Source organism: Lampris incognitus, chromosome 12 (assembly GCF_029633865.1).
Source record: "Lampris incognitus isolate fLamInc1 chromosome 12, fLamInc1.hap2, whole genome shotgun sequence".
In the NCBI taxonomy this organism is placed as follows: domain Eukaryota; kingdom Metazoa; phylum Chordata; class Actinopteri; order Lampriformes; family Lampridae; genus Lampris; species Lampris incognitus.
In genome coordinates this window covers 56,315,567-56,342,200 of record NC_079222.1, presented here as the reverse complement: position 1 = coordinate 56,342,200, position 26,634 = coordinate 56,315,567, and the positions used below count along the sequence as shown (strand labels likewise).

At 45.6% G+C, this 26,634-nt stretch overlaps 1 protein-coding gene across 1 annotated transcript; it reads left to right on the top strand.

The window, feature by feature from the left end:
• Positions 1–1,418: 1,418 nt before the first annotated feature.
• LOC130121865 (m7GpppN-mRNA hydrolase-like) lies at positions 1,419–25,993 on the top strand. The gene is made up of 10 exons (XM_056290810.1): positions 1,419–1,708; positions 4,252–4,403; positions 4,525–4,652; positions 6,035–6,133; positions 6,278–6,430; positions 6,561–6,673; positions 6,934–7,038; positions 20,299–20,398; positions 24,699–24,750; positions 25,112–25,993. The coding sequence occupies exons 1-10, from the start codon at positions 1,641–1,643 to the stop codon at positions 25,243–25,245; spliced, it is 1,104 nt and encodes a 367-aa protein (XP_056146785.1). The 5' UTR covers positions 1,419–1,640; the 3' UTR covers positions 25,246–25,993.
• The last annotated feature ends 641 nt before the right edge of the window (positions 25,994–26,634 follow it).

Below are 26,634 nucleotides of genomic sequence, written 5' to 3'. Positions count from 1 at the left end.
GCCAAGAGGGAGACAGCCTGGGTGCTTTTCCGCAGACATTCAGCTACATGCCCCAACCCCTCAGCAAGGCTCTCAGCGAAGCTGAACAGGCCGAGGTAGTACTGTTTATGCGACCTCCTCAGCAGAAGAACCTTGCACTCCAACCACACATCAGGGGGAGGAAGAGGAAGCAGACGAGGTCTACCAAGTCCAGCTTCCATCACAGCGGTCTCAGCGACAGCCCAACACCAGCACCGGAAGCCATTGCACACCTGCCGCCCTCATGTTTGGGTGGGAACTGAGATTACCGGGGGGGGGGGAGGGGGAGAGAGAGAGAGAGAGAGAGAGAGAGAGAGAGAGAGAGAGAGAGAGAGAGAGATGGACTACCTCCGGAGACTGAGGGATCGCCTGTAAGTGGTGCACAACTACACCTGCCAGATCCAGGGCCTATGACACCCGGTGCTGTGGGCAGGCCTTCGTGCGACGGGACAAGGTGTGGGTGTATTGTCCTGTTCGCAAAAAGGGAATTTCCCCCAATACAAGCTTCACAGCCACTGGTCGTGGAGCGGCTGTCTGAGGTGGTGTACCGTATGTGAATGCCCGGCTAGGGACGCATGGTGTTGCTGCACCAGGACAGACTCTCTCCATACCTCCTCCTTGCTCTGCCTGTTGTTGGGGTCAGGGGTGACAGTAGCACCCCATGCACCGATCAGTGTGCTTCTGCTCCATTTGTGCTTCATGTGAGCCCTAGGCGGCCTGTTCGCCAGCGACGACCCCCTGGACATTTGAGGGACTATGTATTGGGTGATGGGGTCGTCGAGGACAACTGACCCCTCAGGTGGGGGTTATGTAGTGACCGTGGAAGACGGCTATGCGCAGGGGAAGCGCAAGGGATTATGGGACACAGGAGCTGCCAGTCAACCTGAATCCTTGCCTCTCCTTTCACGTCAATTCTGTTCGGCTGACGGTGTTAATATTAAACAGCACTTCCGGGGTCGTGCGGCGTATGGGACTCGGGAGTTGCGATCGAAAGAGATCTCTGTCTCTCGTTCTCCACGCCGGCTCGCCACAATATAATAACACTTTAAATTTGAATCAGATTCAGATTTGAGCAAGGCTTTGTTACAATGGTTGTGCGGCTGTTTTAACAGTAAAACGATGGTTTGTCCCCTATACCTGAAATAAGATATGAACCTGATGCTTTATCACTTCAGTACACCAAGTTTCCTTTATCCGTATTGACGTCATCGTCACGCCGCTCGCCCAAACTTGATTACAAGCTCAAATTAAAATGCAGACTGCTCAAATACAAGCATGTTAGTGGCTAGTGCATATTGGTTGACAAAGCGATAACCAATCGGTTTTCTTTATGTCATTTTGAACTTCTTTCTGATTGGATGAGTTCGGAGGCTGAGCAGTGTCGTCAGGTAACGCTGAACCATAATATGAGCTGGTGCGTTATGGAGCGATGCTAGCCTATTATACCGCTGTACAGCCCAGCCTAACGCTACACGTGAATATGTACTTTTTTCAGCTGTATTGGGTCGTCGCTCCATGGCCAATGTTAACGAAGTTTAACGGTGAAATAAGAAATTGATAACGAGCGTCCTGGGTAGTTCCGGTCCTTTCTCTTTTATGCTAGACTGCTCTGCGACGTCGTTATGTTTTTAACTAATATGGATTCAAAAAGAGTAGACATTCCTCCCGGCGTACTGGACGACCTCTGCAGGTTATAACATTTCTTATTTACCTTCGTTGTTTTTATGACATCAAGAGGCTTTTAGACACATAAACAAGCTAGATATTCCAGTTGTGACTTACTTTCTGTTTGTCTGGCTGGACGGGCTCAGGTGATGCGATGAACTCGTACATTAGTGTATTACATGACGTTGTTTCACGTTGTAAAGTTAAAGTTTAGCTGCTGGGTTGAACATCTTACTACCTCAAAGAGAAATCCGTATATCCTGCCTAAACCATACCAATACTCTCTGTAAACCACACTGCTAATATCGCTGTAAACAATACTGCTACTTTCTCTTGCTACTTTCTATGTAAACCATACTGCTACTTTCTATGTAAACCATGCTGCTACTTTCTCTGTAAACCATACTGCTACTTTCTCTAAACCATACTGCTACTTTCTCTGTAAACCATACTGCTACTTTCTATGTAAACCATACTGCTATCTCTCTGTAAACCATACTGCTACTTTCTCTGTAAACCATACTGCTACTTTCTCTTGCTACTTTCTATGTAAACCATACTGCTAATGTCGCTGTAAACAATACTGCTACTTTCTCTTGCTACTTTCTATGTAAACCATACTGCTATCTCTCTGTAAACCACACTGCTAATATCGCTGTAAACAATACTGCTACTTTCTCTTGCTACTTTCTATGTAAACCATACTGCTACTTTCTCTGTAAACCATACTGCTACTTTCTATGTAAACCATACTGCTATCTCTCTGTAAACCATACTGCTACTTTCTCTGTAAACCATACTGCTACTTTCTCTTGCTACTTTCTATGTAAACCATACTGCTAATGTCGCTGTAAACAATACTGCTACTTTCTCTTGCTACTTTCTATGTAAACCATAGTGCTATCTCTCTGTAAACCACACTGCTAATATCGCTGTAAACAATACTGCTACTTTCTCTTGCTACTTTCTATGTAAACCATACTGCTACTTTCTTTGTAAACCATGCTGCTACTTTCTATGTAAACCATACTGCTACTTTCTCTGTAAACCATACTGCTACTTTCTCTAAACCATACTGCTACTTTCTCTGTAAACCATACTGCTACTTTCTATGTAAACCATACTGCTATCTCTCTGTAAACCATACTGCTACTTTCTCTGTAAACCATACTGCTACTTTCTCTAAACCATACTGCTACTTTCTCTGTAAACCATACTGCTACTTTCTATGTAAACCATACTGCTACTTTCTATGTAAACCATACTGCTATCTCTCTGTAAACCATACTGCTACTTTCTATGTAAACCATACTGCTACTTTCTCTTGCTACTTTCTATGTAAACCATACTGCTAATGTCGCTGTAAACAATACTGCTACTTTCTCTTGCTACTTTCTATGTAAACCATACTGCTACTTTCTATGTAAACCATGCTGCTACTTTCTATGTAAATCATACTGCTACTTTCTCTGTAAACCATACTGCTACTTTCTCTAAACCATACTGCTACTTTCTTTTTCTACTTTCTCTGTAAACCATGCTGCTACTTTCTATGTAAACCATGCTGCTACTTTCTATGTAAACCATACTGCTACTTTCTCTGTAAACCATACTGCTACTTTCTCTAAACCATACTGCTACTTTCTTTTTCTACTTTCTCTGTAAACCATGCTGCTACTTTCTATGTAAACCATGCTGCTACTTTCTATGTAAACCATACTGCTACTTTCTCTGTAAACCATGCTGCTACTTTCTATGTAAACCATACTGCTACTTTCTCTGTAAACCATACTGCTTCTTTCTCTGTAAACCATACTGCTACTTTCCAAGTAAACCATACTGCTATCTCTCTGTAAACCATACTGCTACGTTCTCTTGCTACTTTCTCTGTAAACCATACTGCTACTTTCTCTTGCTACTTTCTATGTAAACCATACTGCTACGTTCTCTTGCTACTTTCTATGTAAACCATACTGCTATCTCTCTGTAAACCATACTGCTACTTTCTATGTAAACCATACTGCTACTTTCTCTTGCTACTTTCTATGTAAACCGTACTGCTAATGTCTCTGTAAACCATACTGCTACTTTCTCTTGCTACTTTCTATGTAAACCATACTGCTACTTCCTATGTAAACCATGTTGCTACTTTCTATGTAAACCATACTGCTATCTCTCTGTAAACCATACTGCTACTTTCTATGTAAACCATACTGCTATCTCTCTGTAAACCATATTGCTACGTTCTCTTGCTACTTTCTATGTAAACCATACTGCTACTTTCTATGTAAACCATACTGCTACGTTCTCTTGCTACTTTCTATGTAAACCATACTGCTATCTCTCTGTAAACCATACTGCTACTTTCTATGTAAACCATACTGCTACTTTCTCATGCTACTTTCTATGTAAACCATACTGCTATGTTCTCTTGCTACTTTCTATGTAAACCACACTGCTATCTCTCTGTAAACCATACTGCTACTTTCTATGTAAACCATACTGCTAATGTCGCTGTAAACCATACTGCCACGCTCTCTGTAAACCATACTGCTAATGTCTCTGCAGTCGGTTCATCCTCCACATACCAAGTGAGGAGAGGGACAACGCCATACGTGTGTGCTTCCAGATTGAGCTCGCCCACTGGTTCTACCTGGACTTCTGCATCCAGAACACCCCAGGACTACCCCAATGTGGGATAAGGGACTTTGCCAAAGCTGATATCCTTAGACTGCTATTGAAATATAATATTTTAAAACACTGCCAGCCGTTGTTTTGTTTGACCTTGTCATGCCTCTCTTTAACCTTCGAAGCTACTTGTTTTCCTTGACTGCTCTGAACTTTTTCACCACTGTCCATTTCTTCTGCCTCGTGGGGTGGATGTACAGAATGTTATAGAACAGTGGAAGGAATATAAGATGGGGGTCCCAACCTATGGTGCAATTATTTTAGATGAAGCCCTTGAAAATGTAAGTTAATTGCATACAGAATACTTGCCTTCAATTTCAAGTATAGAGTAAAGGAAAATCCAAAATTAAGAGCATAGTGAAATGAATGCCATTGCAACTGGTGCAGTTGACCTGTGGATAATGCCTATGATGTATCAAAGTTGAATCAGTTCATCTGGACACAACGTTTATGGACAGAAACGTTTTATCACTCATCTAAATGACCTCTTCAGTCTCAACTGACTGCAGGTATCCCCACTCTTATAAACAATACAGTGGCATCACGGCCCAAACCAACGATCAGTTTCATATGCAAATAGGCGTGACCATTAACTAGAGTATCAATGGCCATGTGTACTATTCACAGAGGATTTGGGAATGTTTGCAATCACAGCATTGTAGCATATACTCTTAGGACCCCCCCCCGCCCCCCTCGGTTCGGGGATGGTCGTTCCCTGTTCATATAGATGGCCTCTTTGACTCCCCTTTCAAACCAGCGTTCCTCCCTATCAAGGATGTGCACATCCTCATCCTTGAAAGAGTGGCCACTGGCCTGTAGATGGTGTAGACCAGCGTTTCTCAAACCTCTCCTGGAGGACCACTTGTCCTGCATGTTTTAGATCTCTCTCAGCTCCAACACAGCTGATTCAAATGATCAACTCGTTATGAGCTCCCGAAGCTGCCTAATAACAAAACTGATCATTTAAATCAGCTGTGTTGGACCAGGGAGAGATCTAAAACATGCAGGACAAGTGGTCCTCCGGGAGAGGTTTGAGAAACGCTGGTGTAGACTGTGGAGTCCTGGCCTGATGTGTTAGCTCTCCTGTGTTGTGCCATCCTCTTGGCCAGCGTCTGTTTAGTTTCCCCAACGTACATGTCACGGCAATCCTCCTGGCACTTAACAGCGTACACTATATTGCTCTGTTTGTGCCGGGGGACCCGATCCTTGGAGTGGACCAGTTTTTGGCACAGCATGTTTTGGGGTTTGAAAACAACTGAGATGCGGTGTTTGGTAAATACGCGTCTCAACTTTTCCAACACTCCCGCCACATACAGAATCACCACTGGTTTACACTTAGACAGCTGTTAGAGTACATCTGTCGCAATCTTACAATGCTGTGATTGCAAACATTTCCTAATCCTGTTTGACTAGTACACATGGCCATTGTAACTCTAGTTAATGGTCACTGCAATTTGCATATGAAACTGATCGTTGGTTTCGGTCGTTTTGCAACTGTATTGTTTGTAAGGGTGGGGATACCTGCAGTCTGAAGCGCTCACTTAGATGAGTGATGATTCTGTCTATAAACATTGTGTCCAGATGAACTGATTTAACTTTCTTTGATTTTCTTACCTGGATTATTGAGCATGCATAAAGACCTATGATATATCATTACACACAGGTATTGCTTGTTCAAGGCTATCTGGCAAAGTCAGGGTGGGGTTTTCCAAAGGGAAAAGTAAATGAAGATGAGGCGCCTCATGACTGTGCAGCTCGAGAAGTGAGTAAAAAAGTTGTTGCCATTCAACTTGAATGCAAAACTTTGAGGTTTTTAAAATTGACTGAGTATGTCTTTGTACATTTGTATCACTAATTTTTTTGTTTAAAAAATTGACACTTTTTTATTTAAAAAAAAACATACTAGGTTTTGGAAGAGACGGGCTTTGTTATCAAGGATCGTATCTGTAAAGACATGTACATCGAGCAGAAAATTACTGACCAGTTGGCTCGACTGTACATAATAACCGGAGTGTCAAAGGATACGAAGTTCAATCCCAAAACAAGGAAAGAAATAAGGGTATATTTACTTATTTGTCAAATCCCCTTGAATTAATTTACAACATGTTGATTAAAATGTATATGTGGATTGTGACTGACAAAACATGCATACTTTTCTTGCTTTTTTTTATTCTACTTTTTATTTTTAGAACATTGACTGGTTTTCTATTGAGAAGCTACCATGTCATAGGAATGACATGACTCCAAAGTCCAAACTCGGACTTGCCCCAAATAGGTTTTTCATGGCCATTCCATTTGTAAGGCAAGTGAAGATTAATGCATCTGCTCTATAACTGCTCAAAATGAAAACATTTTGCACTTAAACAACTACTTATTTTCTTAAATGTGTAATTTTGGTGTTAAGAAGAAATGGTCACAAGTAACTTTTGATTTCGCTAATGTACAACTTTTTTAATTTCTCTCTAAATTTTCTGTGTATAAATAATTGCATTAATAATTTATAAATCCTGATAGTGTTCTTAATTCACTCTCAATCGGTCAAATTGTGTTGTGTGTCCACAGGCCACTCAGAGAATGGATTGCCAAGCTAAAGGGAGAATCGACAGACAGTGATGAGGATCTTTCCATCAATGGCAGCACTCCATGCAAACCTCTGGAAAACCCTTGGTAATTTCCAGTGCCTGGTTGCTGGTAGATGGCTTGGTCTAAAGTAAAATCCTGGGCATTCCTTACTTAAGTGATAGTTTGATTCTGTTGTGTCCCAATATCCTTTTACATAATAGTAAAACATATTTGTGTAGCGGGGTTCAATATGTGTCATGGTATGTATTTCATAGATGACACCGACATAACTTTGTCTGCATAAATTTGTTTATTTATTGGCTGGCATGCAAAGAAAATGTAGTTAACATAGACTTTTAAAAGAAGCTGGTGACATTTCCATAGCTCACTTTCAGTTTACAAAGAAAAGAGTGCACAGTAACTTGGTGATAATCTTGAACTTTCATATAAACACAGGGTCGTTTCATCAGAATCAGAATCAGGTTTATTGGCCATGTGGTTTTGCACTACATGGAATGTGACTGGTTTCGTGGCTCTCTCAGTGTACTTAACATAGAATAACAACACTACAACACAACAATCTTCACATACATACACAAGGATTGACAGATAAAATAAGAGGTGATAAGGTGCAGTGGTGCAGAGAATATATCAGAGATGCTGAAATAGATGTTCACAGGTTACTTACATACATGTCTGAGGTAGATGGACATGACAGAGTGTACCAATATGCGTACCCTGTACAGTACAGTATATACCATGTGGTTGGATTTATTGACAGTGTTAGGCGTTCATTTAAGCAACAGCCTGCGGAAAGAAAATGTTTTTATATCTGGTTGTTTTGGGGTACAGTGCTGTGTAGCATGTACCAGAGGGGAGGAGTTGGAACAGGTTGTGACCAGTCTGTGAATGTTCTCATTCATCCAGGTCATAGTTATCCGAATTGAATCAAGTGCAACTGGACTTGGTTGTATATCCGTGAAGACGTTTCGCCTCTCATCCAAGAGGCTTCATCAGTTCGTGCCTTTCTGACTAGACCAAGCTAGTCTGACTGGCTGGTGATGAAACTCAGATATTTAGCCTCTTTGGAGTCGTTGTCAGAGCTATTGATGTCAATGGCTCTTTTGTGTTCCGATGTTTAGCAACGACAGTCTTGGAGGTGTTAGTTTTGACTTCGTTAGTGCTCCATTCAGTGGTCATGAGAGTCGTTGGAGCCGTTAGTGACCGACTGTTGTTCTTGGAGGCTAAGCTTCTTGAGTCTCCTGGGTAGAGATGAAAGGACGGCATTGTAAGTGGGAGATAGGTGGTGTCGCAGACCTCCTCCTCTGTTGAGGGATGGTTTTTCCAGTTTCGCATAGATGGCTTCCTTCACCCCTCTTTCAAACCATCTATCTTCTCTGTCCAAAATGTGTACGTTGCTGTCCTCGAAGGAGTGTGTCTTCTCCTTTAGGTGTAGATAGACTGCTGAGTCTTGTCCTGAGGAGTTTGGCCTTCTGTGTTGGGCCATCCGTTTGTGTAGTGGTTGTTTGGTTTCTCCTATGTATAGGTCAGTGCAATCCTCATTGCATTGTACAGCATACACCAGATTGCTTTTCTGGGTGCGTGTTACACGGTCTTTAGGATGAACCAGTTTTTGTCGGAGTGTGTTGCTGGGTTTGAAGTATACCGGGATGCGGTGTTTGTTAAAAATTCTCCTGAGTTTCTCAGAGACCCCAGAAACATACGGGATGACTATGTTATTCCTTCTGTTCCTCTTCTCCTCATCGCTCACCTGGTTGGTCTTTTTGGAACGTGTTGCAGTTTTTACGAAGGTCCAACTGGGGTAGCCGCAGGTTTTTAGAGCTTCCCTCAGGTGTTTGTGTTCTTCCCGTTGGGTCTGAGTGCTGCTGGGCACATTATCAGCTCTGTGTTGCGGAGTTCTGATGACGCCCAGTTTGTGCTCCAGAGGGTAGTGTGAGTCGGTTTCCTGTAAACCCCAATGTGGAGACTCCTGTCTTCCCCAATGTGGACGTCACAGTCCAAGAAGGGCAAACTGTTGTTCTTTACATCTTCCCTTGTGAACTTAATGTTCTTGTCCACTGAGTTGATGTGTTTGGTAAACGCTTGCACCTCTTGTGTTTGGATATTGACCCATGTGTCGTCCACATATCTGAACCAGTGGCTCGGAGGTGTTCCTCTGAAGGAGTTCAGGGCCCTGTGTTCTACCTCTTCCATATATAAGTTGGCCACAATGGGAGATACTGGTGAGCCCATTGCACAGCCGTGTTTCTGTCTGTAAAACTCTACCCAGGAGACTCAAAAGCTTTGCCTCCAAGGACAACAGTCAGTCACTAATGGCTCCAACGACTCATGACCACTGAATGGAGCACTAACGAAGTCGAAACTAACACCTCCAACGACTGTCGTTGCTAAACATCGGAACACAAAAGAGCCATTGACATCAATAGCTCTGATAACGACTCCAAAGAGGCTAAATGTCTGAGTTTCCTCACCAGCCAGTCAGACTAGCTTGGTTTAATCAGAAAGGCACGAACTGATGAAGCCTCTTGGATGAGAGGCGAAATGTCTTCACGGATACATAACCAAGTCCAGTTGCACTTGATTCAATTCCTTTGGATAGGTTGTGACCAGGGTGTGATGGGTCTGCAGTGATGTTGCCTGCCTGTTTCCTGAGTCTGGAGGTGTATATGACTTGAAAGGAGAGCAGGTTGGCACCAATTATTTTCTCTGCAGACCATTGTAGACTGTCCCTGTCCTGTTTGGTGGCCGAACCAAACCAGACAGTGATTGGATGTGCAAAGGACAGACTGGATTATTGCAGTGTAGAACTGAATCAGCAGTTCCTGTGGCAGGTTGAACTTCTTGAGCTGGGTGGGCACCCTGGTGGTTCACCTGATAGAGCACCTACCACATAAGGCTGAGTCCTTATGGCAGCGGCCTTGGTTCGAATCCAGCTCAGGGGCCTTTACTGCATGTCATCCCCTCTTTCTCCCCTGCCTTTCCTCTCTCTCTCTCTCCCTCTCCCTCTCTCTCTCTCTCTCTCTCTCTCTCTCGACCATCACTATCAAATAAAGGCAGAAAATGCCACACACACAAAAAAAAGAATTTCTTGAGCTGGTCGAGAAAGTACATGCTCTGCTGAGCCTTTTTGATAATTGTGTGTATGTTGGATGCCCAAATTAGGCCCTGGGAGATTGTGGAACCCAGAAATCTGTAGGTTTCACCAGACACCGGGCTGTTTAGTATGGTGGGGGGCAGTGTAGTCCACCGTGAAGAGGAAGAAGAGTAGAGGGGAGAACACTCATCCCTGGGGGGCGCCACTGCTGATTGGGTGGGTGCTGGATGTGATGTTCCCCAGCCTCACCGCCTACCTCCTGTCTGTCAGAAAGTTTTTAATCCACTGGCAGATGGAGGCTGGTACAGTGAGCTGGGTTAGTTCATTACTATACATTCAATTCAATTCAATTCAATTCAATTCAATTTATTGTCGTTAAAAACAATGTGCAGGCACATGTTAAAAATGAAATTAGGGCTGTGGCTTCACCAAACAGTGCAAGACAGACATAGACAAACACAGCAAACACAGTATAAGATATACACACATGAAGACCAAAAGCTAAAAATAAGTAAAAAAAAAAAAGAAGAGCAAGAGTACAAAATATTTAAAAATATCTACAGACATTCAGTGGGTAGCCAGGTTCAGGTGGGCAACAGCTTGTGGAAAGAAGCTGTTTTTGAGCCTGGCAGTGCGGGCTCGGAGGCTCCTGTAGCGCCTCCCAGAGCGCAGGGGGGAGAACAGTCCATGGTTGGGGTGGGTGGGATCTCTGCTGATGCTCAGACCCCTTCGAAGGCAGTGTTTGTGATAAATGTTTTTTATGGCTGGGAGCTGGGTACCGGTGATATGCTGGGCCGCCTTGACAACCCGCTGCAGAGCTTTCTGGTCTACTGAGGTGCAGTTGCCATACCACACTGAGATGCAGATGGTCAGGATGCTCTCTATGGTGCAGTGGTAGAAGTTGGTGAGAATTTGGGGGGTAGACGGGCGCTTCTCAGCCTCCTCAGGAAATGCAGGCATTGTTTGGCCTTTTTCACAAGGGCCTGGCTGTTTAATGTCCAGGAAAGTTCCTCACTGATGTGGACTCCAAGGAATTTAACGCTGAAAACATGCTCCACTTCCACCCCATTGATGTGTATGGGGGAGTGGCTGCAGCTTCTAGACCTCCTGAAGTACACAATCAGCTCCTTTGTCTTCTGCACATTAAGGACAAGATTGTTGGTAGTACACCATGATGTGAGGTGCTCAATCTCATCCCTGTAGGCTGTCTTGTAACTGTTGGGGAGACTGCCAGTGACTGTGGTGTCATCTGCAAACTTAACTATAACATTTGAGGGGTGAGTTGGCAGGCAGTCGTGGGTAAAGAGGGAGAAAAGGAGGGGGCTCAGAACACAGCCTTGAGGGGCACCTGTGCTGAGGGTCAGGGTGGAGGAGGTGTGGTCACCTAACCTAACAGACTGAGGTCTGTTGGTCAGGAAGTCCAGGATCCAGTTACAGAGGGAGGGGTTGAGGCCAAGGGAGAGGAGTTTGGTGGTTAGTTTGGCAGGGATGATAGTGTTGAAGGCAGAGCTATAATCTATTTAAGGTCAAGGTGGGTCAGAGCAAAGTGCAGAGCAGTGGCAATGGCATCCTCAGTAGACCTTTTGGGATGGTAGGTGAACTGATGTGGGTCGAATGTGGGGGGCGGATTATGTTTTTGATGTGAGCCAGAACCAGTCTTTCAAAGCACTTCATGGCAATGGGGGTGAGTGCTATGGGTTGGTAGTCATTCAGACATGTGGATGTTGGTTTCTTGGAGACTGGAATGATAGAGGTGGTCTTAAAGCATGCTGGGACTATAGATTTGGACAGTGAGAGGTTAAATACAGGTGTGAAGACCTCAGCACATTCCCGGAGGACCCGACCCGGTATGCCGTCCAGTCCGGCAGCCTTCCATGTGTTCACTCTGCGCAGTGATTCTCTGACCTCTGCAATCGATACAGTGAGCACCTGGTTTTCTGGGTGGCTGGGGACTTTTGTGCCTGGGTCAGTATTGTCCTTGTCAAAGCGGGCATAGAAATGATTTAGCTCATCTGGCAGGGAGGCATCATGGACAGTGGGACCGCTATTGGAGCTTTTGTAGGCTGTGATAGACCGAATGCCTTGCCACATTCGCCGGGGATCGGAGTTATTGTGAAAGTGGTCCTCCATTCGTAGGGAATATTTATGTTTGGCTGTTCTGATGCCCTTTTTGAGGTTGGATCTGGCTGCGCTGTAGGCCTCACAGTTACCTGACTTGAACGCTGCATCCCGGATATCACCGCCTATGGTCAAACAATAATAACTCAGCTCACTCTCAATTCATGAAAGCCTTTGCTTCTGAAAACGTTTGTGTCTTAAAATAAATTGAAGGAACACTTTCCCCAGAAAACCAATCAAAAAAAGACTGCCTTTAGGATTTTTCTTATTTTTGTCCTTAAACATGTCAAGATGTGACAGAATTTAAATTTTGGGTAATTTTAATATTCATATCTGTTGTCCCTCTGAACCAGGAGTGAGCAAACTTTTTGGCTCAAGGGCCACACTGGGCTTTAGAAATTGAAAGATGGGCCACTAATACTAGTTGATGAGGGGGGAAAATGAACTAGCATAAATTACATGAATGTGAAATCTCTTTCCCAAAAAGTAATGAAAATAAACTCACCCCCAATTGCTTGATTTAATGGGAACAGTGTTGCTGGTCACCCTTTTTAGCGAGCGCATCAAAGTCCGGTGTGAATTTTGTTGTGGCAGTTCACAGGACAGAGCTCAAGTGTTCATCAGTAAGCTGGGCTCTGTAACGTGCTTTGATGATGTTCATCACACTGAACCTTTGCTCACACACACATATGTAGAGCCAAATAACAGCAGCATCTTCTGTGCCATCTGTCGGATGTTTGGAAACTTGGTCTTGTTCAGTGAGGCATAAAACTCATCCAGTTTGACGGAATGGAGTTTGAACTTCTCCTTCAAGACAGAGTCACACTGGAGATCAATCAGCTCCAATTGCAGTTGCTGTGGTGCTGTCTCATAGTCGAGTGACAGGGGACATGACACCAGCTGCAGTGACCTCTCAAGCTTTTCAAAATTAGAGAGCCGCCGACAGAATTCTCCATGCAGGTTGTTCAGTGATTTGCTGTATTTCGTTGCATGCTGAGGCGCCTCTTCCAGCGTCGCTCATGTTGGGAAATGAGCGAATGATTTGTTCATTACTTGCCTTGATTTGAAAGCTTTCACGTTCGAACACAGTTCATGCACAAATACTAACTTCCCTTGTAGCTTCCCACTCAGCTCGATCATGTGTGCCAAAATGTGTACAGTGAACGCAAACTCGCAAAGCCAGTCTGCGTCGCTCAGCTCAGAAAAATTGTCGGCTTTCCCCATTGACTCCAAAAATGAGCCGATCTACCCTCTGAGCTGCCACACTCGCTGACAAACTTTCCCCAAACTTATCCAACGGATATTGGAGTGGTAAAGTAAATCATGATGATCAGCATCCGTTTCTTCATGAATTTAATGAATTGACCGTATGAAGTACACAAGTTTTAGGACTGGCTTCACTATGTGATCAAGCTGCAATGCAGTCTTCCACAGGGCTTCCTGTGGATACTACAATGTAGGAAAATTACCTCCAACTCAGGGTCCTCTTCTTTCACCTTGTCCTGGTTTCTTTTCAGCAGTCCCACTTTTTTCCTGTTAAATTGGGCGATCCATCTGTGGTGACATTTGTCAGTTCACACCAAGGTAGCTTCAGCCTCTCAATGCAACCCTGTCATATAAATCCGATCCTCTCATTGTGCCTTTCATGGACTCCATGGATAAAAACTCATCCGTGATTTCAAAATTGTAATTAATTCCTCTGACAAAAAATTAAGAGGTGTGCATTGTCCTCAAGGTTCAGCGTTTTTGGTTTTTATTTTTCAAAGCCATCCAGCATGCCGAATTTCGCCACAAGAGGACACTGTTACATAACCTCACACGAACAGGAACCATTTCTGGATCTATGGAAAAATAAAATCCGGGTGAAAATCTGTTTAAACCGATGTGCTCCTTTTAACATATCTGGGTATTTTTCGGTGTTAATTGGTAAAAACGGAAAACACTGAGCCTTGATTGTCCTTTATGTCACTGCTTTCACCCAGCGCTAACGAATAAAACTTAAAGGATTTTGCTTTCTTGATTAACTCACAAGCCAAGTCTTCATCAATTAGTTCTGTACAGCAAGCCACTGTTCTGCGCGATACGCTTATGGTTTCAAATTTGCTTTTGCTCTCTGGACACAGAAGACTTTCTGTCTCCGCCATACGTTCCTTCAAAAACTCCCCTTCCCAGAAAGGCTTGCTCGCGTCTGCTAATTTTTATGCCAGTAGATAATTTGCCCTTGTGCTGGACTCCTGAATTGTAGACTGTCGGGTAAAAATATTTTGCTGAGCCAGCCTGTAAATTGGCTGCTAACCTCGAAGCTGTACTCGCCCTTTCTTGGAATGATAAATTGCTAGCGTAGTTAGCATGCTTGTTGGAAAAGTGTCGACTGATATTGTATTCCTTGAATACTGCAACATTTTCCTGACAAATCAGACATATGGCCTTTGATCGAACTTCAGTGAAAAACTATTTTGCCGTCCACTCTTTCTCAAAAACCACTCGCTGTCGACTTTTTGCTTCTTTGATCCACTCATTTTGTGAAAGTAGGCGATTGCTACATGCTCTGATGCTCAATGCAAGAGGCAAAAGTGAAGGTCAGGTCAGGTGAAGAGGAGCGACTCTAGGCATCTACATTAGAAAAGCCCGGTTGTATTTGCAGTGCGCCATCTAGTGGAACCAACCGTAACGTATTGCAGGGAAAAAAATAGCGAATACCATAATATTAATTTAAATACCCGATGGGCCGGATTAAACAGCCAAACGGGGCCGTATGTGACCCACGGGCCATAGTTTGCCCACCCCTGCTCTAAACCCATGTTTAGAGATAGTTAATCTTCTCCTTTACCCACAAACGCAGTCACACACCTAATCTGCTGTGCCACATTTTGCACAGAGCCTCAGTGAGATATGGGAACTTACTGAGTCGCATTTCGTGTTAATAGGACTGATTTTTGCTGAGATATGCAACTCAGGATGTCAAAAAAAAGGTGTAGCATATTTTGCAATTTGGGAAAAGAATTAGAGGTGGAAATAGGCGTGGTCAATAACGCAAGCTGCAGCTCAATTCAGGGAACGTGTTTCATGTAAGGGTTTTGAATGTATAATGTGGGAGTTACTGGCCAAAACGCGCTTACCTTGACTTAAGCGCCACCTGCTGGTGGACATGTGTCGCTTTTGGTGTGTGACGTGTTTACCATTCTATATCTCCCCAGAAAATGTCAGATACATAACTTTTACGGTGTGTGCTGCAGTACGACATTTACCGATGGAAGAATAATAAAAATAATAATAACTAGACTGGGTGTCACGGTGGCACAGTGGTTAGAGCAGTCGCCTCACAGCAAGAAGGTCCTGGGTTCAAGCCCTTGGGAAGTCCAACCTTGGGGGTCGTCCTCTGTGTGGAGTTTGCATGTTCTCCTCGTGTCTACGTGGGTTTCCTCCGGGGGCTCCGGTTTCCTCCCACAGTCCGAAGACATGTAGGTCAGGTGAATCAGCCGTACTAAACTGTCCCTAGGTGTGAATGCGTGTGTGTGTGTGTGTGTGTGTGTGTGGGGGGGGGGCTGTGATGGCCTGGCGGCCTGTCCAGGGTGTCTCCCCACCTGCTGCCCAATGACTGCTGGGATAGGCTCCAGCATCCCCGCGACCCTGACAACAGGGTAAGCGGTTAAGACAATGGAGGGATGGAGGGATGGATGGATGGATAACTAGACCTACAGGCAGGCAGGCATTAATGGGGTCCACGTTCCTGCATGAAGGCACACCTGGCAGCCCAGAGTACACACAAGTCAGACCTTAAGGCCCATGGGCCTGAAGCAAACTGAGAATCTATTAGCACAGAGGGGGGCTTAAAGAGGGGGTTTAAAAGTGTTGAGGACTGGGGTTAAGCAGCGGCAGTACAAGTGTTAGATATAATTTTACTAGCACAAGTGTAGATTTAAAATGCAGCAAGGTGTGACACAGCACATGTACAGTACAAGTTAGGTGTTTGAAGGTAAACCTGTCATTGTAATATTTTTTTTTGTAATTTCAAGCTACCAAAATATATAAATGGCAAATAAAGTATTGGAAATGTGTAGACACCTAAAATTAAGTATTTAATGTATTATTTATACTGAACAAAAGTGATTTGTCCTAAAAAGTAACTGTTAATTTATGGAAATAATGTTTACGGGTTGTTCTGTATTCATGTGGTTTAAATTTGTTACAAAAGGTAAATTGGATCTAAAAGAAAAGTTTGGTAATGACGTAAGTAGTTGATGTAATTTCCGTTAGTTTTAGCCTGGGCTTGCACAATACATAAGTTGCAAGGGCTAACTGTGGACAAAGCTGTTGTGTCACCACCACCGTCACCACGTTTGCCCTTCATCCTCTTCTTTAGCTTGACAAACTTGTCACACACACCTTCTCCATGTTTTCCTGCACAAGTTCAGTTTCTGTCAGATTTCTCACAGAAGCAGCACGTGAGCTCACTACCGTTTCCAGGTCTTTGTTGTACCTGCTAGTGCAGTCGTACAAGTACACACATCCTCTCACAACTCCCAGCTTCAAAGTACAGCTTCAAACCTGGTAATGAGGTTAGGAAAGCTGGACGGAGGCAAATATGGAAGAAGTTACAATAAAAGTGGACACGTGGGCGTCCGGGTAGCGTAGCAGTCTATTCCATTGCCTACCAACACGGGGATCGCTGGTTCGAATCCTCGTGTTACCTCCGGCTTGGTCAGGCGTCCCTACAGACACAATTGGCCGTGTCTGCAGGTGGGAAGCCAGATGTGGGTATGTGTCCTGGTCGCTGCGCTAGCGCCCCCTCTGGTCCCTGGGGCGCCTGTTTGGGGGGAGATTTGGGGGGGAATAGCGTGATCTTCCCACGCGATATGTCCCCCTAGTGAAACGCCTCATTGTCAGGTGAAAAGAAGCAGCTGGTGACTCCACATGTATCGGAGGAGGCATGTGGTAGTCTGCAGCCCTCCCCGGATCAGCAGAGGGGGTGGAGCAGAGACCGGGACGGCTCGGAAGAGTGAGGTAATTGGCCAAGTACAACTGATAATTGGGGAGAAAACAAAAAACAAAAGTGGACACGTAAAAAACTAAATCACATGGCATTGTTGACCAATATCAGCTGATCGTTTATTGGGGGGAGGGGGGTAAGCTGTGTAAAAATGTCAGCTAGTTAGGTAAGGGGTCTGCACATACAGCATTTAACAAAGCCGAAAAAATTGTACCTGCATGCACATGATAATTCAATTTTGTTGGTCGTATACTGCCTGCAGAAGATGTCCTTGCTCTTTCTCAGACGTCTCACACAGTTTTGCTCGTCATGTCTGGCTTTTGCCTTATGGTTACCTCTCTAGCACCTATTTCAACTGGTCTAATGTGAGCAAGCCAACCACAACCCCTGACCTCACCTGTCAATCTGCATACTTGAACCTCCTCTACTGAAAAGGCTCCCTCATTACGTCCTCACATGCACTTGTTTACTCGATGACGCACACTGTTCCTTCCTCCGGATAAAGAATCACATCTGAACAAGACAAAATGACGCACACTGTTCCTTCCTCTGGATAAAGAATCACATCTGGACAAGATAAAATGACGCACACTGCTCCTTCCTCCGGATAAAGAATCACATCTGGACAAGACAAAATGACGCACACTGCTCCTTCCTCCGGATAAAGAATCACATCTGGACAAGACAAAATGACGCACACTGCTCCTTCCTCCGGATAAAGAATCACATCTGGACAAGACAAAATGACGCACACTGCTCCTTCCTCCGGATAAAGAATCACATCTGGACAGGACAAAATGACGCACACTGTTTCTTCCTCCGGATAAAGAATCACATCTGGACAAGACAAAGTGACGCACACTTTTTCTTCCTCTGGATAAAGAATCACATATGGACAAGACAAAATGACGCACACTTTTCCTTCCTCTGGATAAAGAATCACATCTGGACAAGACAAAATGACGCACACTGTTTCTTCCTCCGGATAAAGAATCACATCTGGACAAGACAAAATGACGCACACTGCTCCTTCCTCTGGATAAAGAATCACATCTGGACAAGACAAAATGACGCACACTTTTCCTTCCTCTGGATAAAGAATCACATCTGGACAAGACAAAATGATGCACACTGTTCCTTCCTCTGGATAAAGAATCACATCTGGACAAGACAATTATCTGTGGAACCTGCAGTTGTATGCCGACATCAACAAGCAATCTCCAGTCCCTTATCTATCCCATCTACCTAGATTATGATTAAGCACCTGTACTGTCACATTCAGACCCTCACACACAAAGCTTGTCTTTCCATTTTCCACACTAATAACTGCCAAATTAACCTTCATATCCTTGCTTTAGGGCGGCACGGTGGCGCAGTGGTTGGTGCAGTCGCCTCACAGCAAGAAGGTCCCGGGTTCGAGCCCCAGGGTAGTCTAACCTTGGGGGTCGTCCCGGGTCATCCTCTGTGTGGAGTTTGCATGTTCTCCCATGTCTGCGTGGGTTTCCTCCGGGGGCTCCGGTTTCCTTCCACAGTCCAAAGATATGTACTAAATTGTCCCTAGGTATGAACGTGTGTGTTGGTCCTGTGTGATGGCCTGGCGGCCTGCCCAGGGTGTCTCCCTGCCTACCGCCCAATCACTGCTGGGCTAGGCTCCAGCATCCCCGCGACCCTGAGATTAGGATAAGCAGTTCGGGTATTGGATGGACGAGTGCTTGCTTTAATTATACCAGTCAAACACTGAAGAACTCTGTTTTGACACTTATGCCCCTTTTCCACTACATGTTACCGGCCCGACTCAACTCAGCTCACAGAGTGTCATTTTCCATTACCGTAACAGTAGCCCCTTGGTGTAGCTGGTCTGCATTGATTTTGGTTCCTGCTCCAGTTTTTTTTTTTTTGGAACCTCGACAAAGGTGGTACCACAAAAGTGGTAATAGTTACCAAAATGCCGGTACTTTCCAGTGATAGAAACAAAAAACTCAAGTCGAGTTGAGCCGGCACCATGTAGTGAAAACAGGGGCGCAACGAGAGGGGGTCCAGAGGGTGCAATGTGCACAGGTGCTGCATCAGCGGGGGCGCCAAAAGACTGTACGCAAAAAAAAAAATCCAAAAAAAAAATAATATAACATGTAACTATATTCCACAATTCTCATCTAAGTAATAATATTTATAAATATTAAACTTTTAAAAAACAAATAGGCCTATAACCAGAAATTGTTTATGGTACACTGCACTTTTGTTGCCCCCGCTGATGCGGCGCCTGTATGCATTGCACCCCCCCTTTGTTGCACCCCCCTGAGTGGAAAAGGGGCATAAGTATAGTAACCCTGCACTAAGGTAAGCTTACAGCCTGAAAATATGTGCTTCAGAGTAGCCGTACCTGTACACAAGTGACAACCTGCATCTTTACCTAACCATGGACTCAGGTTTTGCAATGTCAGCAGTACATCGTAAATTGCTCCAATCATGGATTTAATATGGCTTACCTCCAAGGTCCGCAGATCTCGTCAGCCTATCCTCTCTTATCCTGATACATCTACTGACCTGTTGTTGCTGTTGAAGCCTGTGAAAAAGTATTTAAACGCATTAAAATTTGGCGCTATAATGAACAAAAAGTGAAAAGGTTCTGGGTGGGTGAATGTAAGCTGGGCTTTAAGAAACGCTTGTTGAACTGCGTTCAAACTGCATCCCAAAAACTTTTCTATAGCTGCTGTTTGTGGCCATTTTATATACACAGTGGTGTGCAAATTTGACATTTGAGTGTCAAAGATGTGTGTGAACTGTCTTTAGTCACTTCACGTAATGTAACAAAGGCTAACAGTGTTGTGTTGGATTATGAACAGGCTTTTATTTAAGGTCTGTGGTGAGAGTGGCTAAGTAAAAAAACAACTTTCAAAGGTAGATTCCACAACCCTGCTTTCATATTCTACAACAGTTTTGCATTTCCACTCATCATAATTGGATTTCTGTAATGATTTTCAGATGAAACACAGTCACCCACAAATGATCCACATGTTGTTGTAGTGGGAGTTTTTTTAAAGCATAGCTTCAAAGCACCAATGCCAAAGTCAACAATAATAGAAATCTCCATTGTGTAGCAGAAAATATTACACAATTTATTAATTTTTTTTCCTTTGTCTAGGACAAACTATAAGCAGCCCCAGGGTAATGAAACATCTCCAGAGGACAACAGGGGGAAACACAAACAGCAGAAGACCCTTGGACAGCTGAGCCAATATGAGGTCATATAAGCAAATATTATCGCTCCATCTACTACTACCACTTTCGACTGCTCCCGTTAGGGGTTGCCACAGCGGATCATCCGTTTCCATTTCTTCCTGTCTTCTGCATATATTCAGCATCCTTCTCCTCCAATACATGTCCAAACCATCTCAATCTTACCTCTCTTGCTTTGTCTCCAAACCGTCCAACCTGAGCTGTCCCTCTAATATACTCGTTCCTAATCCTGTCCTTCTTCATCACTCCCAATGAAAATCTTAGCATCTTCAACTCTGCCACCTCCAGCTCCACCTCCTGTCTTTTCATCAGCGCCACTTTCTCCAAACCATATAACATAGCTGGGAAAAGGTTCTGACTGTTGTATGTGCTTATGCACCAAATAGCAGTTCAGAATATCCAGCCTTCTTGGAGTCTCTGGGTGGTGTCCTGGATAGGGCTCCGCCTTGGGACTCTATAGTTCCGCTTGGGGATTTCCGTGCTCACGTGGGCAATGACGGACAAACCTGGAGAGGCGTGATTGGGAGGAACGGCCTCCCCGATCTAAACCCGAGCGGTGCCTTGTTATTGGACTTCTGTGCAAGTCATGGATTGGCAATAACAGACACCCTGTTCGAACATAAGGTAGTTCATAAGTGTACTTGGTACCAGAACACCTTAGGCCGAAGATCGATGATAGACTTTGTGGTTGTATCATCAGCTCTGCGGCCATATGTTTTGGACACTCGGGTGAAGAGAGGAGCAGAGCTGTCAACTGATCACCACCTGGTGGTGAGTTGGATCAGATGGCGGGGAAGGCTGCTGGACAGACCTGGCGAACCCAAACGTGTAGTGAGGGTGAACTGGGAATGTCTGGCGGAGGCCTTCATGAGGTCTTCACCTCCCACCTCTGGAATAAGTTCTCGTGTATCCCGAGGGAGGCTGGGGACAGGGAGTCTGAGTGGGCCATGTTCAAAGCCTCTATTGCAGATGTGGGAGCAGGAGCTGTGGTCAAAAGGTCATCGGTGCCTGTCGAGGCAGCAACCCAAGAACCCGCTGGTGGACACCGGTGGTGAGGGAAGCCGTCAAGCTGAAGAAGGAAGCCTTTCCGACTTGGTTGGCCCAGGGGTCTCCTGAAGCAGCAGACAGGTACCGGGAGGCCAGAATGGCTGCCGCTTCGGCGGTTGCAGAAACAAAAACTCGGGTGTGGGAGGAGTTTGGCGAGGCTATGGAGGAGGACTTTCGGTTGGCCTCAAGGAAGTTCTGGCAAACCATCTGGCGACTCAGAAAGGGGAAGCAGGGCTTGACTCAGGCTGTGTTCAGCCGGGGAGGGGACCTGTTCACCCAGACTGGGGATGTTGTCGAGCGGCCACGGATGTTGTCAAGCGGCTACTCCTAGGCAGCCATGACAGCAGCCCCTGCTGTCACTCCAGTGGCACCACTGGCTGGAGGGTGCCGAGCACCCCTTCAACATTTGGTCCAACCACAAGAACCTGACGTACGTCAGGTCGGCTAAACGCCTCAACGACCGCCAGGCACGCTGAGCCCAGTTCCTGAGTCATTTCGACTACACCCTCACCTACCGCCCGGGTTCCCATAATGCCAAGGTGGATGCTTTCTCCTAGTTGTTCCACAGTTATAGGGACCACTGATACCATCATCCGTGCGGCTTGGTTGGTGGGGATGGTCACTATGGGCATTGAGACTGTGGTGAAGCGGGCCCAACATACTCAGCCCGGTCCAGGAAACAGGACCCCCACATCGTCTGTTTGTTCCGGACAGGGTTCGGTCCCTGGTCCTCCAATGGGGCCATTCCAGTCGGTACGCTTGCCACCCTGGCATCCATCGCACCCTGGCCTTCATCCAGTGATGGTTCTGGTTGCCCACCATGAGGTCTGACGTCCGGGAGTTCGTCGGGGACTATTCAGTGTGCGGCTGCAGTAAAGCCTCACACCAAGCCCTGGCGGGCCTGCTGCGCCCTCTTCCCGTGCCCAGCCATCCTTGGTCCCACATAGCCTTGGACTTTGTGACCAGTCTGCTCCCCTCCCAGGGTAACACCATCCTCACTGTGGTAGATCGCTTCTCTAAGGCCGTGCACCTGGTGTCCCTCCCCAAGCTCCCATCTTCTGCTGAGACTGCCAGGCTGCTTACAGAGCATTTGTACCGGCTTCATGGCCTGCCGTGTGAAAATGGGGCGGACTGTGGACCCCTATTCATCTCCCAGGTCTGGCGAGCTTTCTGTCAGGGAATTGATGCCACCATCAGTCTCTCCTCAGGCTACCACCCTCAAACTAATGGGCAGGCTGAGCGAGCCAACCAGAACATGGAGACGGCTTTCCGCTGTGTTGCGGCCTCTTGGAGCGATGATCTGCCCTGGGTTGAATATGCCCTGAACACCATGCCCAGCACCGCTACCAGGCTGTCCCCCTTCGAGTGCTCTCTCGGGTACCAGCCTCTAGTGTTCGCCAGTCAGGATGTCGAAGTGGCGGTTCCCTCCATACAAGCCCATCTCCAAAGGGTCTGGAAGACCACACGGGCCGCCGTGCTCCGGCCTAATGGCCGCACCTGTCGGGGGACAAACCAACGCCGCACTCCGGCTCCTGCCTACCAACCTGGGCAGAAGGTATGGCTGTCCACAGTGGGCCTTCCTCTTCAGCTCCAGGACACCTCCAAGAAGTTGTCACCCGGCTTCATCGGTCCCTATGTTGTCGACAGCCTCATCAACCCCACGGCTGTTTGTCTCATCCTCCCTGCCTCTCTGAAGGTTCACCCGGTTTTTCATGTGTCCAAGCTCAAGCCAGTCTCCTCTTGCCCTCTTATGCCCTCTGTCCCTGCTCCACAATGGATGGTGCGGCGACTGCTGGAAGTGCGCTGCCGTGGCCGTGGCTTCCAATATCTGGTGGATTGGGAGGGCTATGGTCCGGAGGAGAATAGTTGGGTGTCTCCCCGACTCATCATGGATCCCAGTCTCCTCCAGGACTTCTACTGGGCTCACCCTAACAAACCTGATCAGTCGTCGCGGGGGGGGGGGTCCTGTTACGGTTTCACCTTCACAACCTCCACAACCTACCTCTTCCATTCCCTCTGGGTCTCCACGGCGCTCGGCTTCGCCTGAGTTTTCACTCCTCACCACCAGAGCTGGGGAGCATTCACGTTCCCCATCACTGAACTCAGATCTGAGGTCCCCAGCACCTCCCAGCATGCCTCTGATGCCATCTGCTGGCAGCACGGCTGTGCATTTCCCCGGTTACTGATTCCCTTAGCTGTGCCCCATGTACAATCAGCTCAGCTGTTCCCCATCTGCAATCAACTTCAACCCCTACAAGAACCTGGTCTTCACTCAATTCATTGCCAGATCTTCCCATAGCATTCCTGTGACCTGTTGCACAGAGCCAGCTCGTCTGCCAACCAACCTCCTCGGACTAATACTTTGGCTTTTGAACTTGGACTACTCCTCGATTCCCTTTTGCCTACGGACTTGGAACTTGTGCTGGTGCATGCACACTTACGCACCACCCAACGCCCCATTCACATATTACACACACTTAGGATAATTTACACTAACACATAGCTAGACACATTACTGCCTGTCACTACACATAGCGTATTCACACACCCCACAAACAAAACGACCCAAGCACCATACGCATCCTGCAGTTCTCTCTCCCTTATTATTTTCTCTCTTTACTTTGTTACTTTTCAATAAACGTTACTAGAGTCCTCCACCTCTCGAATGGTCGTCTGGGTCCTCCTGCACAATCCATAACAGTAACCCATCCTATTGTATCGGAGCAGTGGGCAGCTGCAGCACCCGGGGACCAACTCCAGTTCTTTTTCCTATTGCCTTGTTCAGGGGCACAGACAGGAGTATTAACCCTAACATGCATGTCTTTTGATAAAAGGCAGCCAGTGCAGGGTTGCTAGTGTAGGTGTACTGCTGACTCTTTTTCCAGTACTAGTTAGGAGTCTCGCTGCAGCAATCTGCACCAGCTGCAGGCGAGACAAAGAGGACTGGCCAACGCCTAAGTATGAGTAAACAGACAGCAGTAATAATAGCCTGTGGGCTTCCTAAGTATAACATCATCAATGTTTGTCCCACAACCTCTGATTTTGTACATTTTATTTTTGGTGGTGGTTGGGTTGGTGGGTTGGTGGTTTTACAAAAGAATTTATTTTATTTTGTTCTCTTTGTCTCATTGTCAAATCCCAATATGATTTTATAGTGTGCAGAATATTTGACTACTCTTAACAGATCTACGTAAAAAAGTTCTTGTGCTTTTAAGTAATGACTGAATCTTGATCCATTTATGTTGTAATCTTCCCTAGAAAGAAGAGAGAAGACTTCAACCCAGAAGACAGCAGGATAACTTTGAGAAAGGTATTTGTACTAGAAAAAAATGACCTCTTTCTTGTGGTCCTATAAATGTTTGTTTCGAGTGGTTTTAAAAGTGAAGTTCAATGCTGACAAGCATCAAACAGAGGACATTTATTTGTTTGGCAGATGGGGGTTATAGAAGGGTCATTTATTTGTTTGGGGGATGGGGGTTATAAAAGGGTCATTTGTATGTTTGGGGGGTGGGGGTTATAGAAGGGTCATTTGTTTGTTTGGGGGTGGGGGTTGTAGAAGGGTCATTTGTATGTTTGGGGGGTGGGGGTTATAGAAGGGTCATTTGTTTGTTTGGGGGTGGGGGTTGTAGAAGGGTCATTTGACGGTTTTTGAACAGCTCTTATTTCCACAGATGCAGTTCCTTGCAGTTCTATCAACGGCCATCCAACAGTCTACAACAGCGACTACGAGCATCATCTTTCCTCCGTGTCCTTCCTCAACTTCAGATTTGATAAGGAAGCCATCATGAAATGTTTTGACCACTAATATGGGTTTTGACTTGCTGTGCCTTTTTATAACATCCTACCAGCTTCTTTGCTTTTGTTACCATTGTTTGTCAAGGGAGGGGTTTTGCCCCGCTTCAGATTTCTACATGAACAAATGATGATTAGAAACTGCCCGGCACATCCACACTAAACTACTGTTTGCCCTGCAATATTCACTCTGCTCCACCACAGCAACTGGTGGTTAAGTGCCTTGCTCAAGAGTATCTAAATGATCAGTTTTGAGATGGGGAAAGTTTGAGTGATTTGTTATCCCTCCCGACAGCTCCTCCAGCTGTGTCTGGTCACAGGGCCCTTTTGTTGCTCACCTTTAAGCTGCTAGGCTGAAAGTGGTAGTACAATTGTGGAGAAAGCAAGTTTTGAAAACTTACATTCTTTGACAGAAGAAAAGTATTTTCCAGTTTCAGAGATTAACTCAATAGTACCATGTTTCATTTTGGGACTTTTAATATAAGTTTTATTACTTCGTTTTTGGGGTGTGCTGATGAACGACCTAGGTGAGGAGGTGGTACTTTGTATTAGAAATAAATAAATAAAATTACACCAGACAACAGATTTTTTCAAATTTTGCATCCTGAAATTTTTTTTTAGAGATTACAACAGACAATGTCAAGAGGAACACAAAAATAATCTCAGACTTGCTGTATCACGTAGGAATTTGGAGAAAGGTTAAAATAACTTTTATTGAATTTAACACGTTTAATCACATAATGATGCTGACACATTGTGTTAGTTCCACTGAGCTTAAAATTTTTTGCAGATGACTTTCGTTTGTACTCAGCATCTGGTGCCTCTTGTGTCAGTGTCCATTGCCCTGATACTTCTTTTCCATGGTCACAATGTCCTGGTGAAACCTTTTACCATGTTCATCACTGACTGCACCAAAATCAGCAGGGAGGAAATCCAAGTGTGATGCAGAAAATGAATTTTCAATGACATGTTGCACTGCGCCACCATGCATGCCGCACGGTGGTGCAGTGGTTAGCATGGTTGCCTCACAGCAAGAAGGTCCTGGGTTCGAGCCCTGGGGTAGTCTAACCTTGGGGGTCGTCCCGGGATGTCCTCTGTGTGGAGTTTGCATGTTCTTCCTGTGTCTGCGTGGGTTTCCTCCGGGTGCTCCGGTATCCTCCCACAGTCCAAAGACATGTAGGTCAGCTGAATCAGCTGTATTAAATTGCCCCTAGGTATGAATGTGTGTGTGTGTGTGTGTGTGTGTGTGTGTGTGTGTGTGTGTGTGTGTGTGTGTGTGTGTGTGTGTGTGTGTGTGTGTGTGTGTGTGTGTGTGTGTGTGTGTGTGTGAGGGCCTGGCGGCCTGCCCAGGGTGTCTCCCCACCTGCCGCCCAGTGACTGCTGGGATAGGCTCCAGCATACT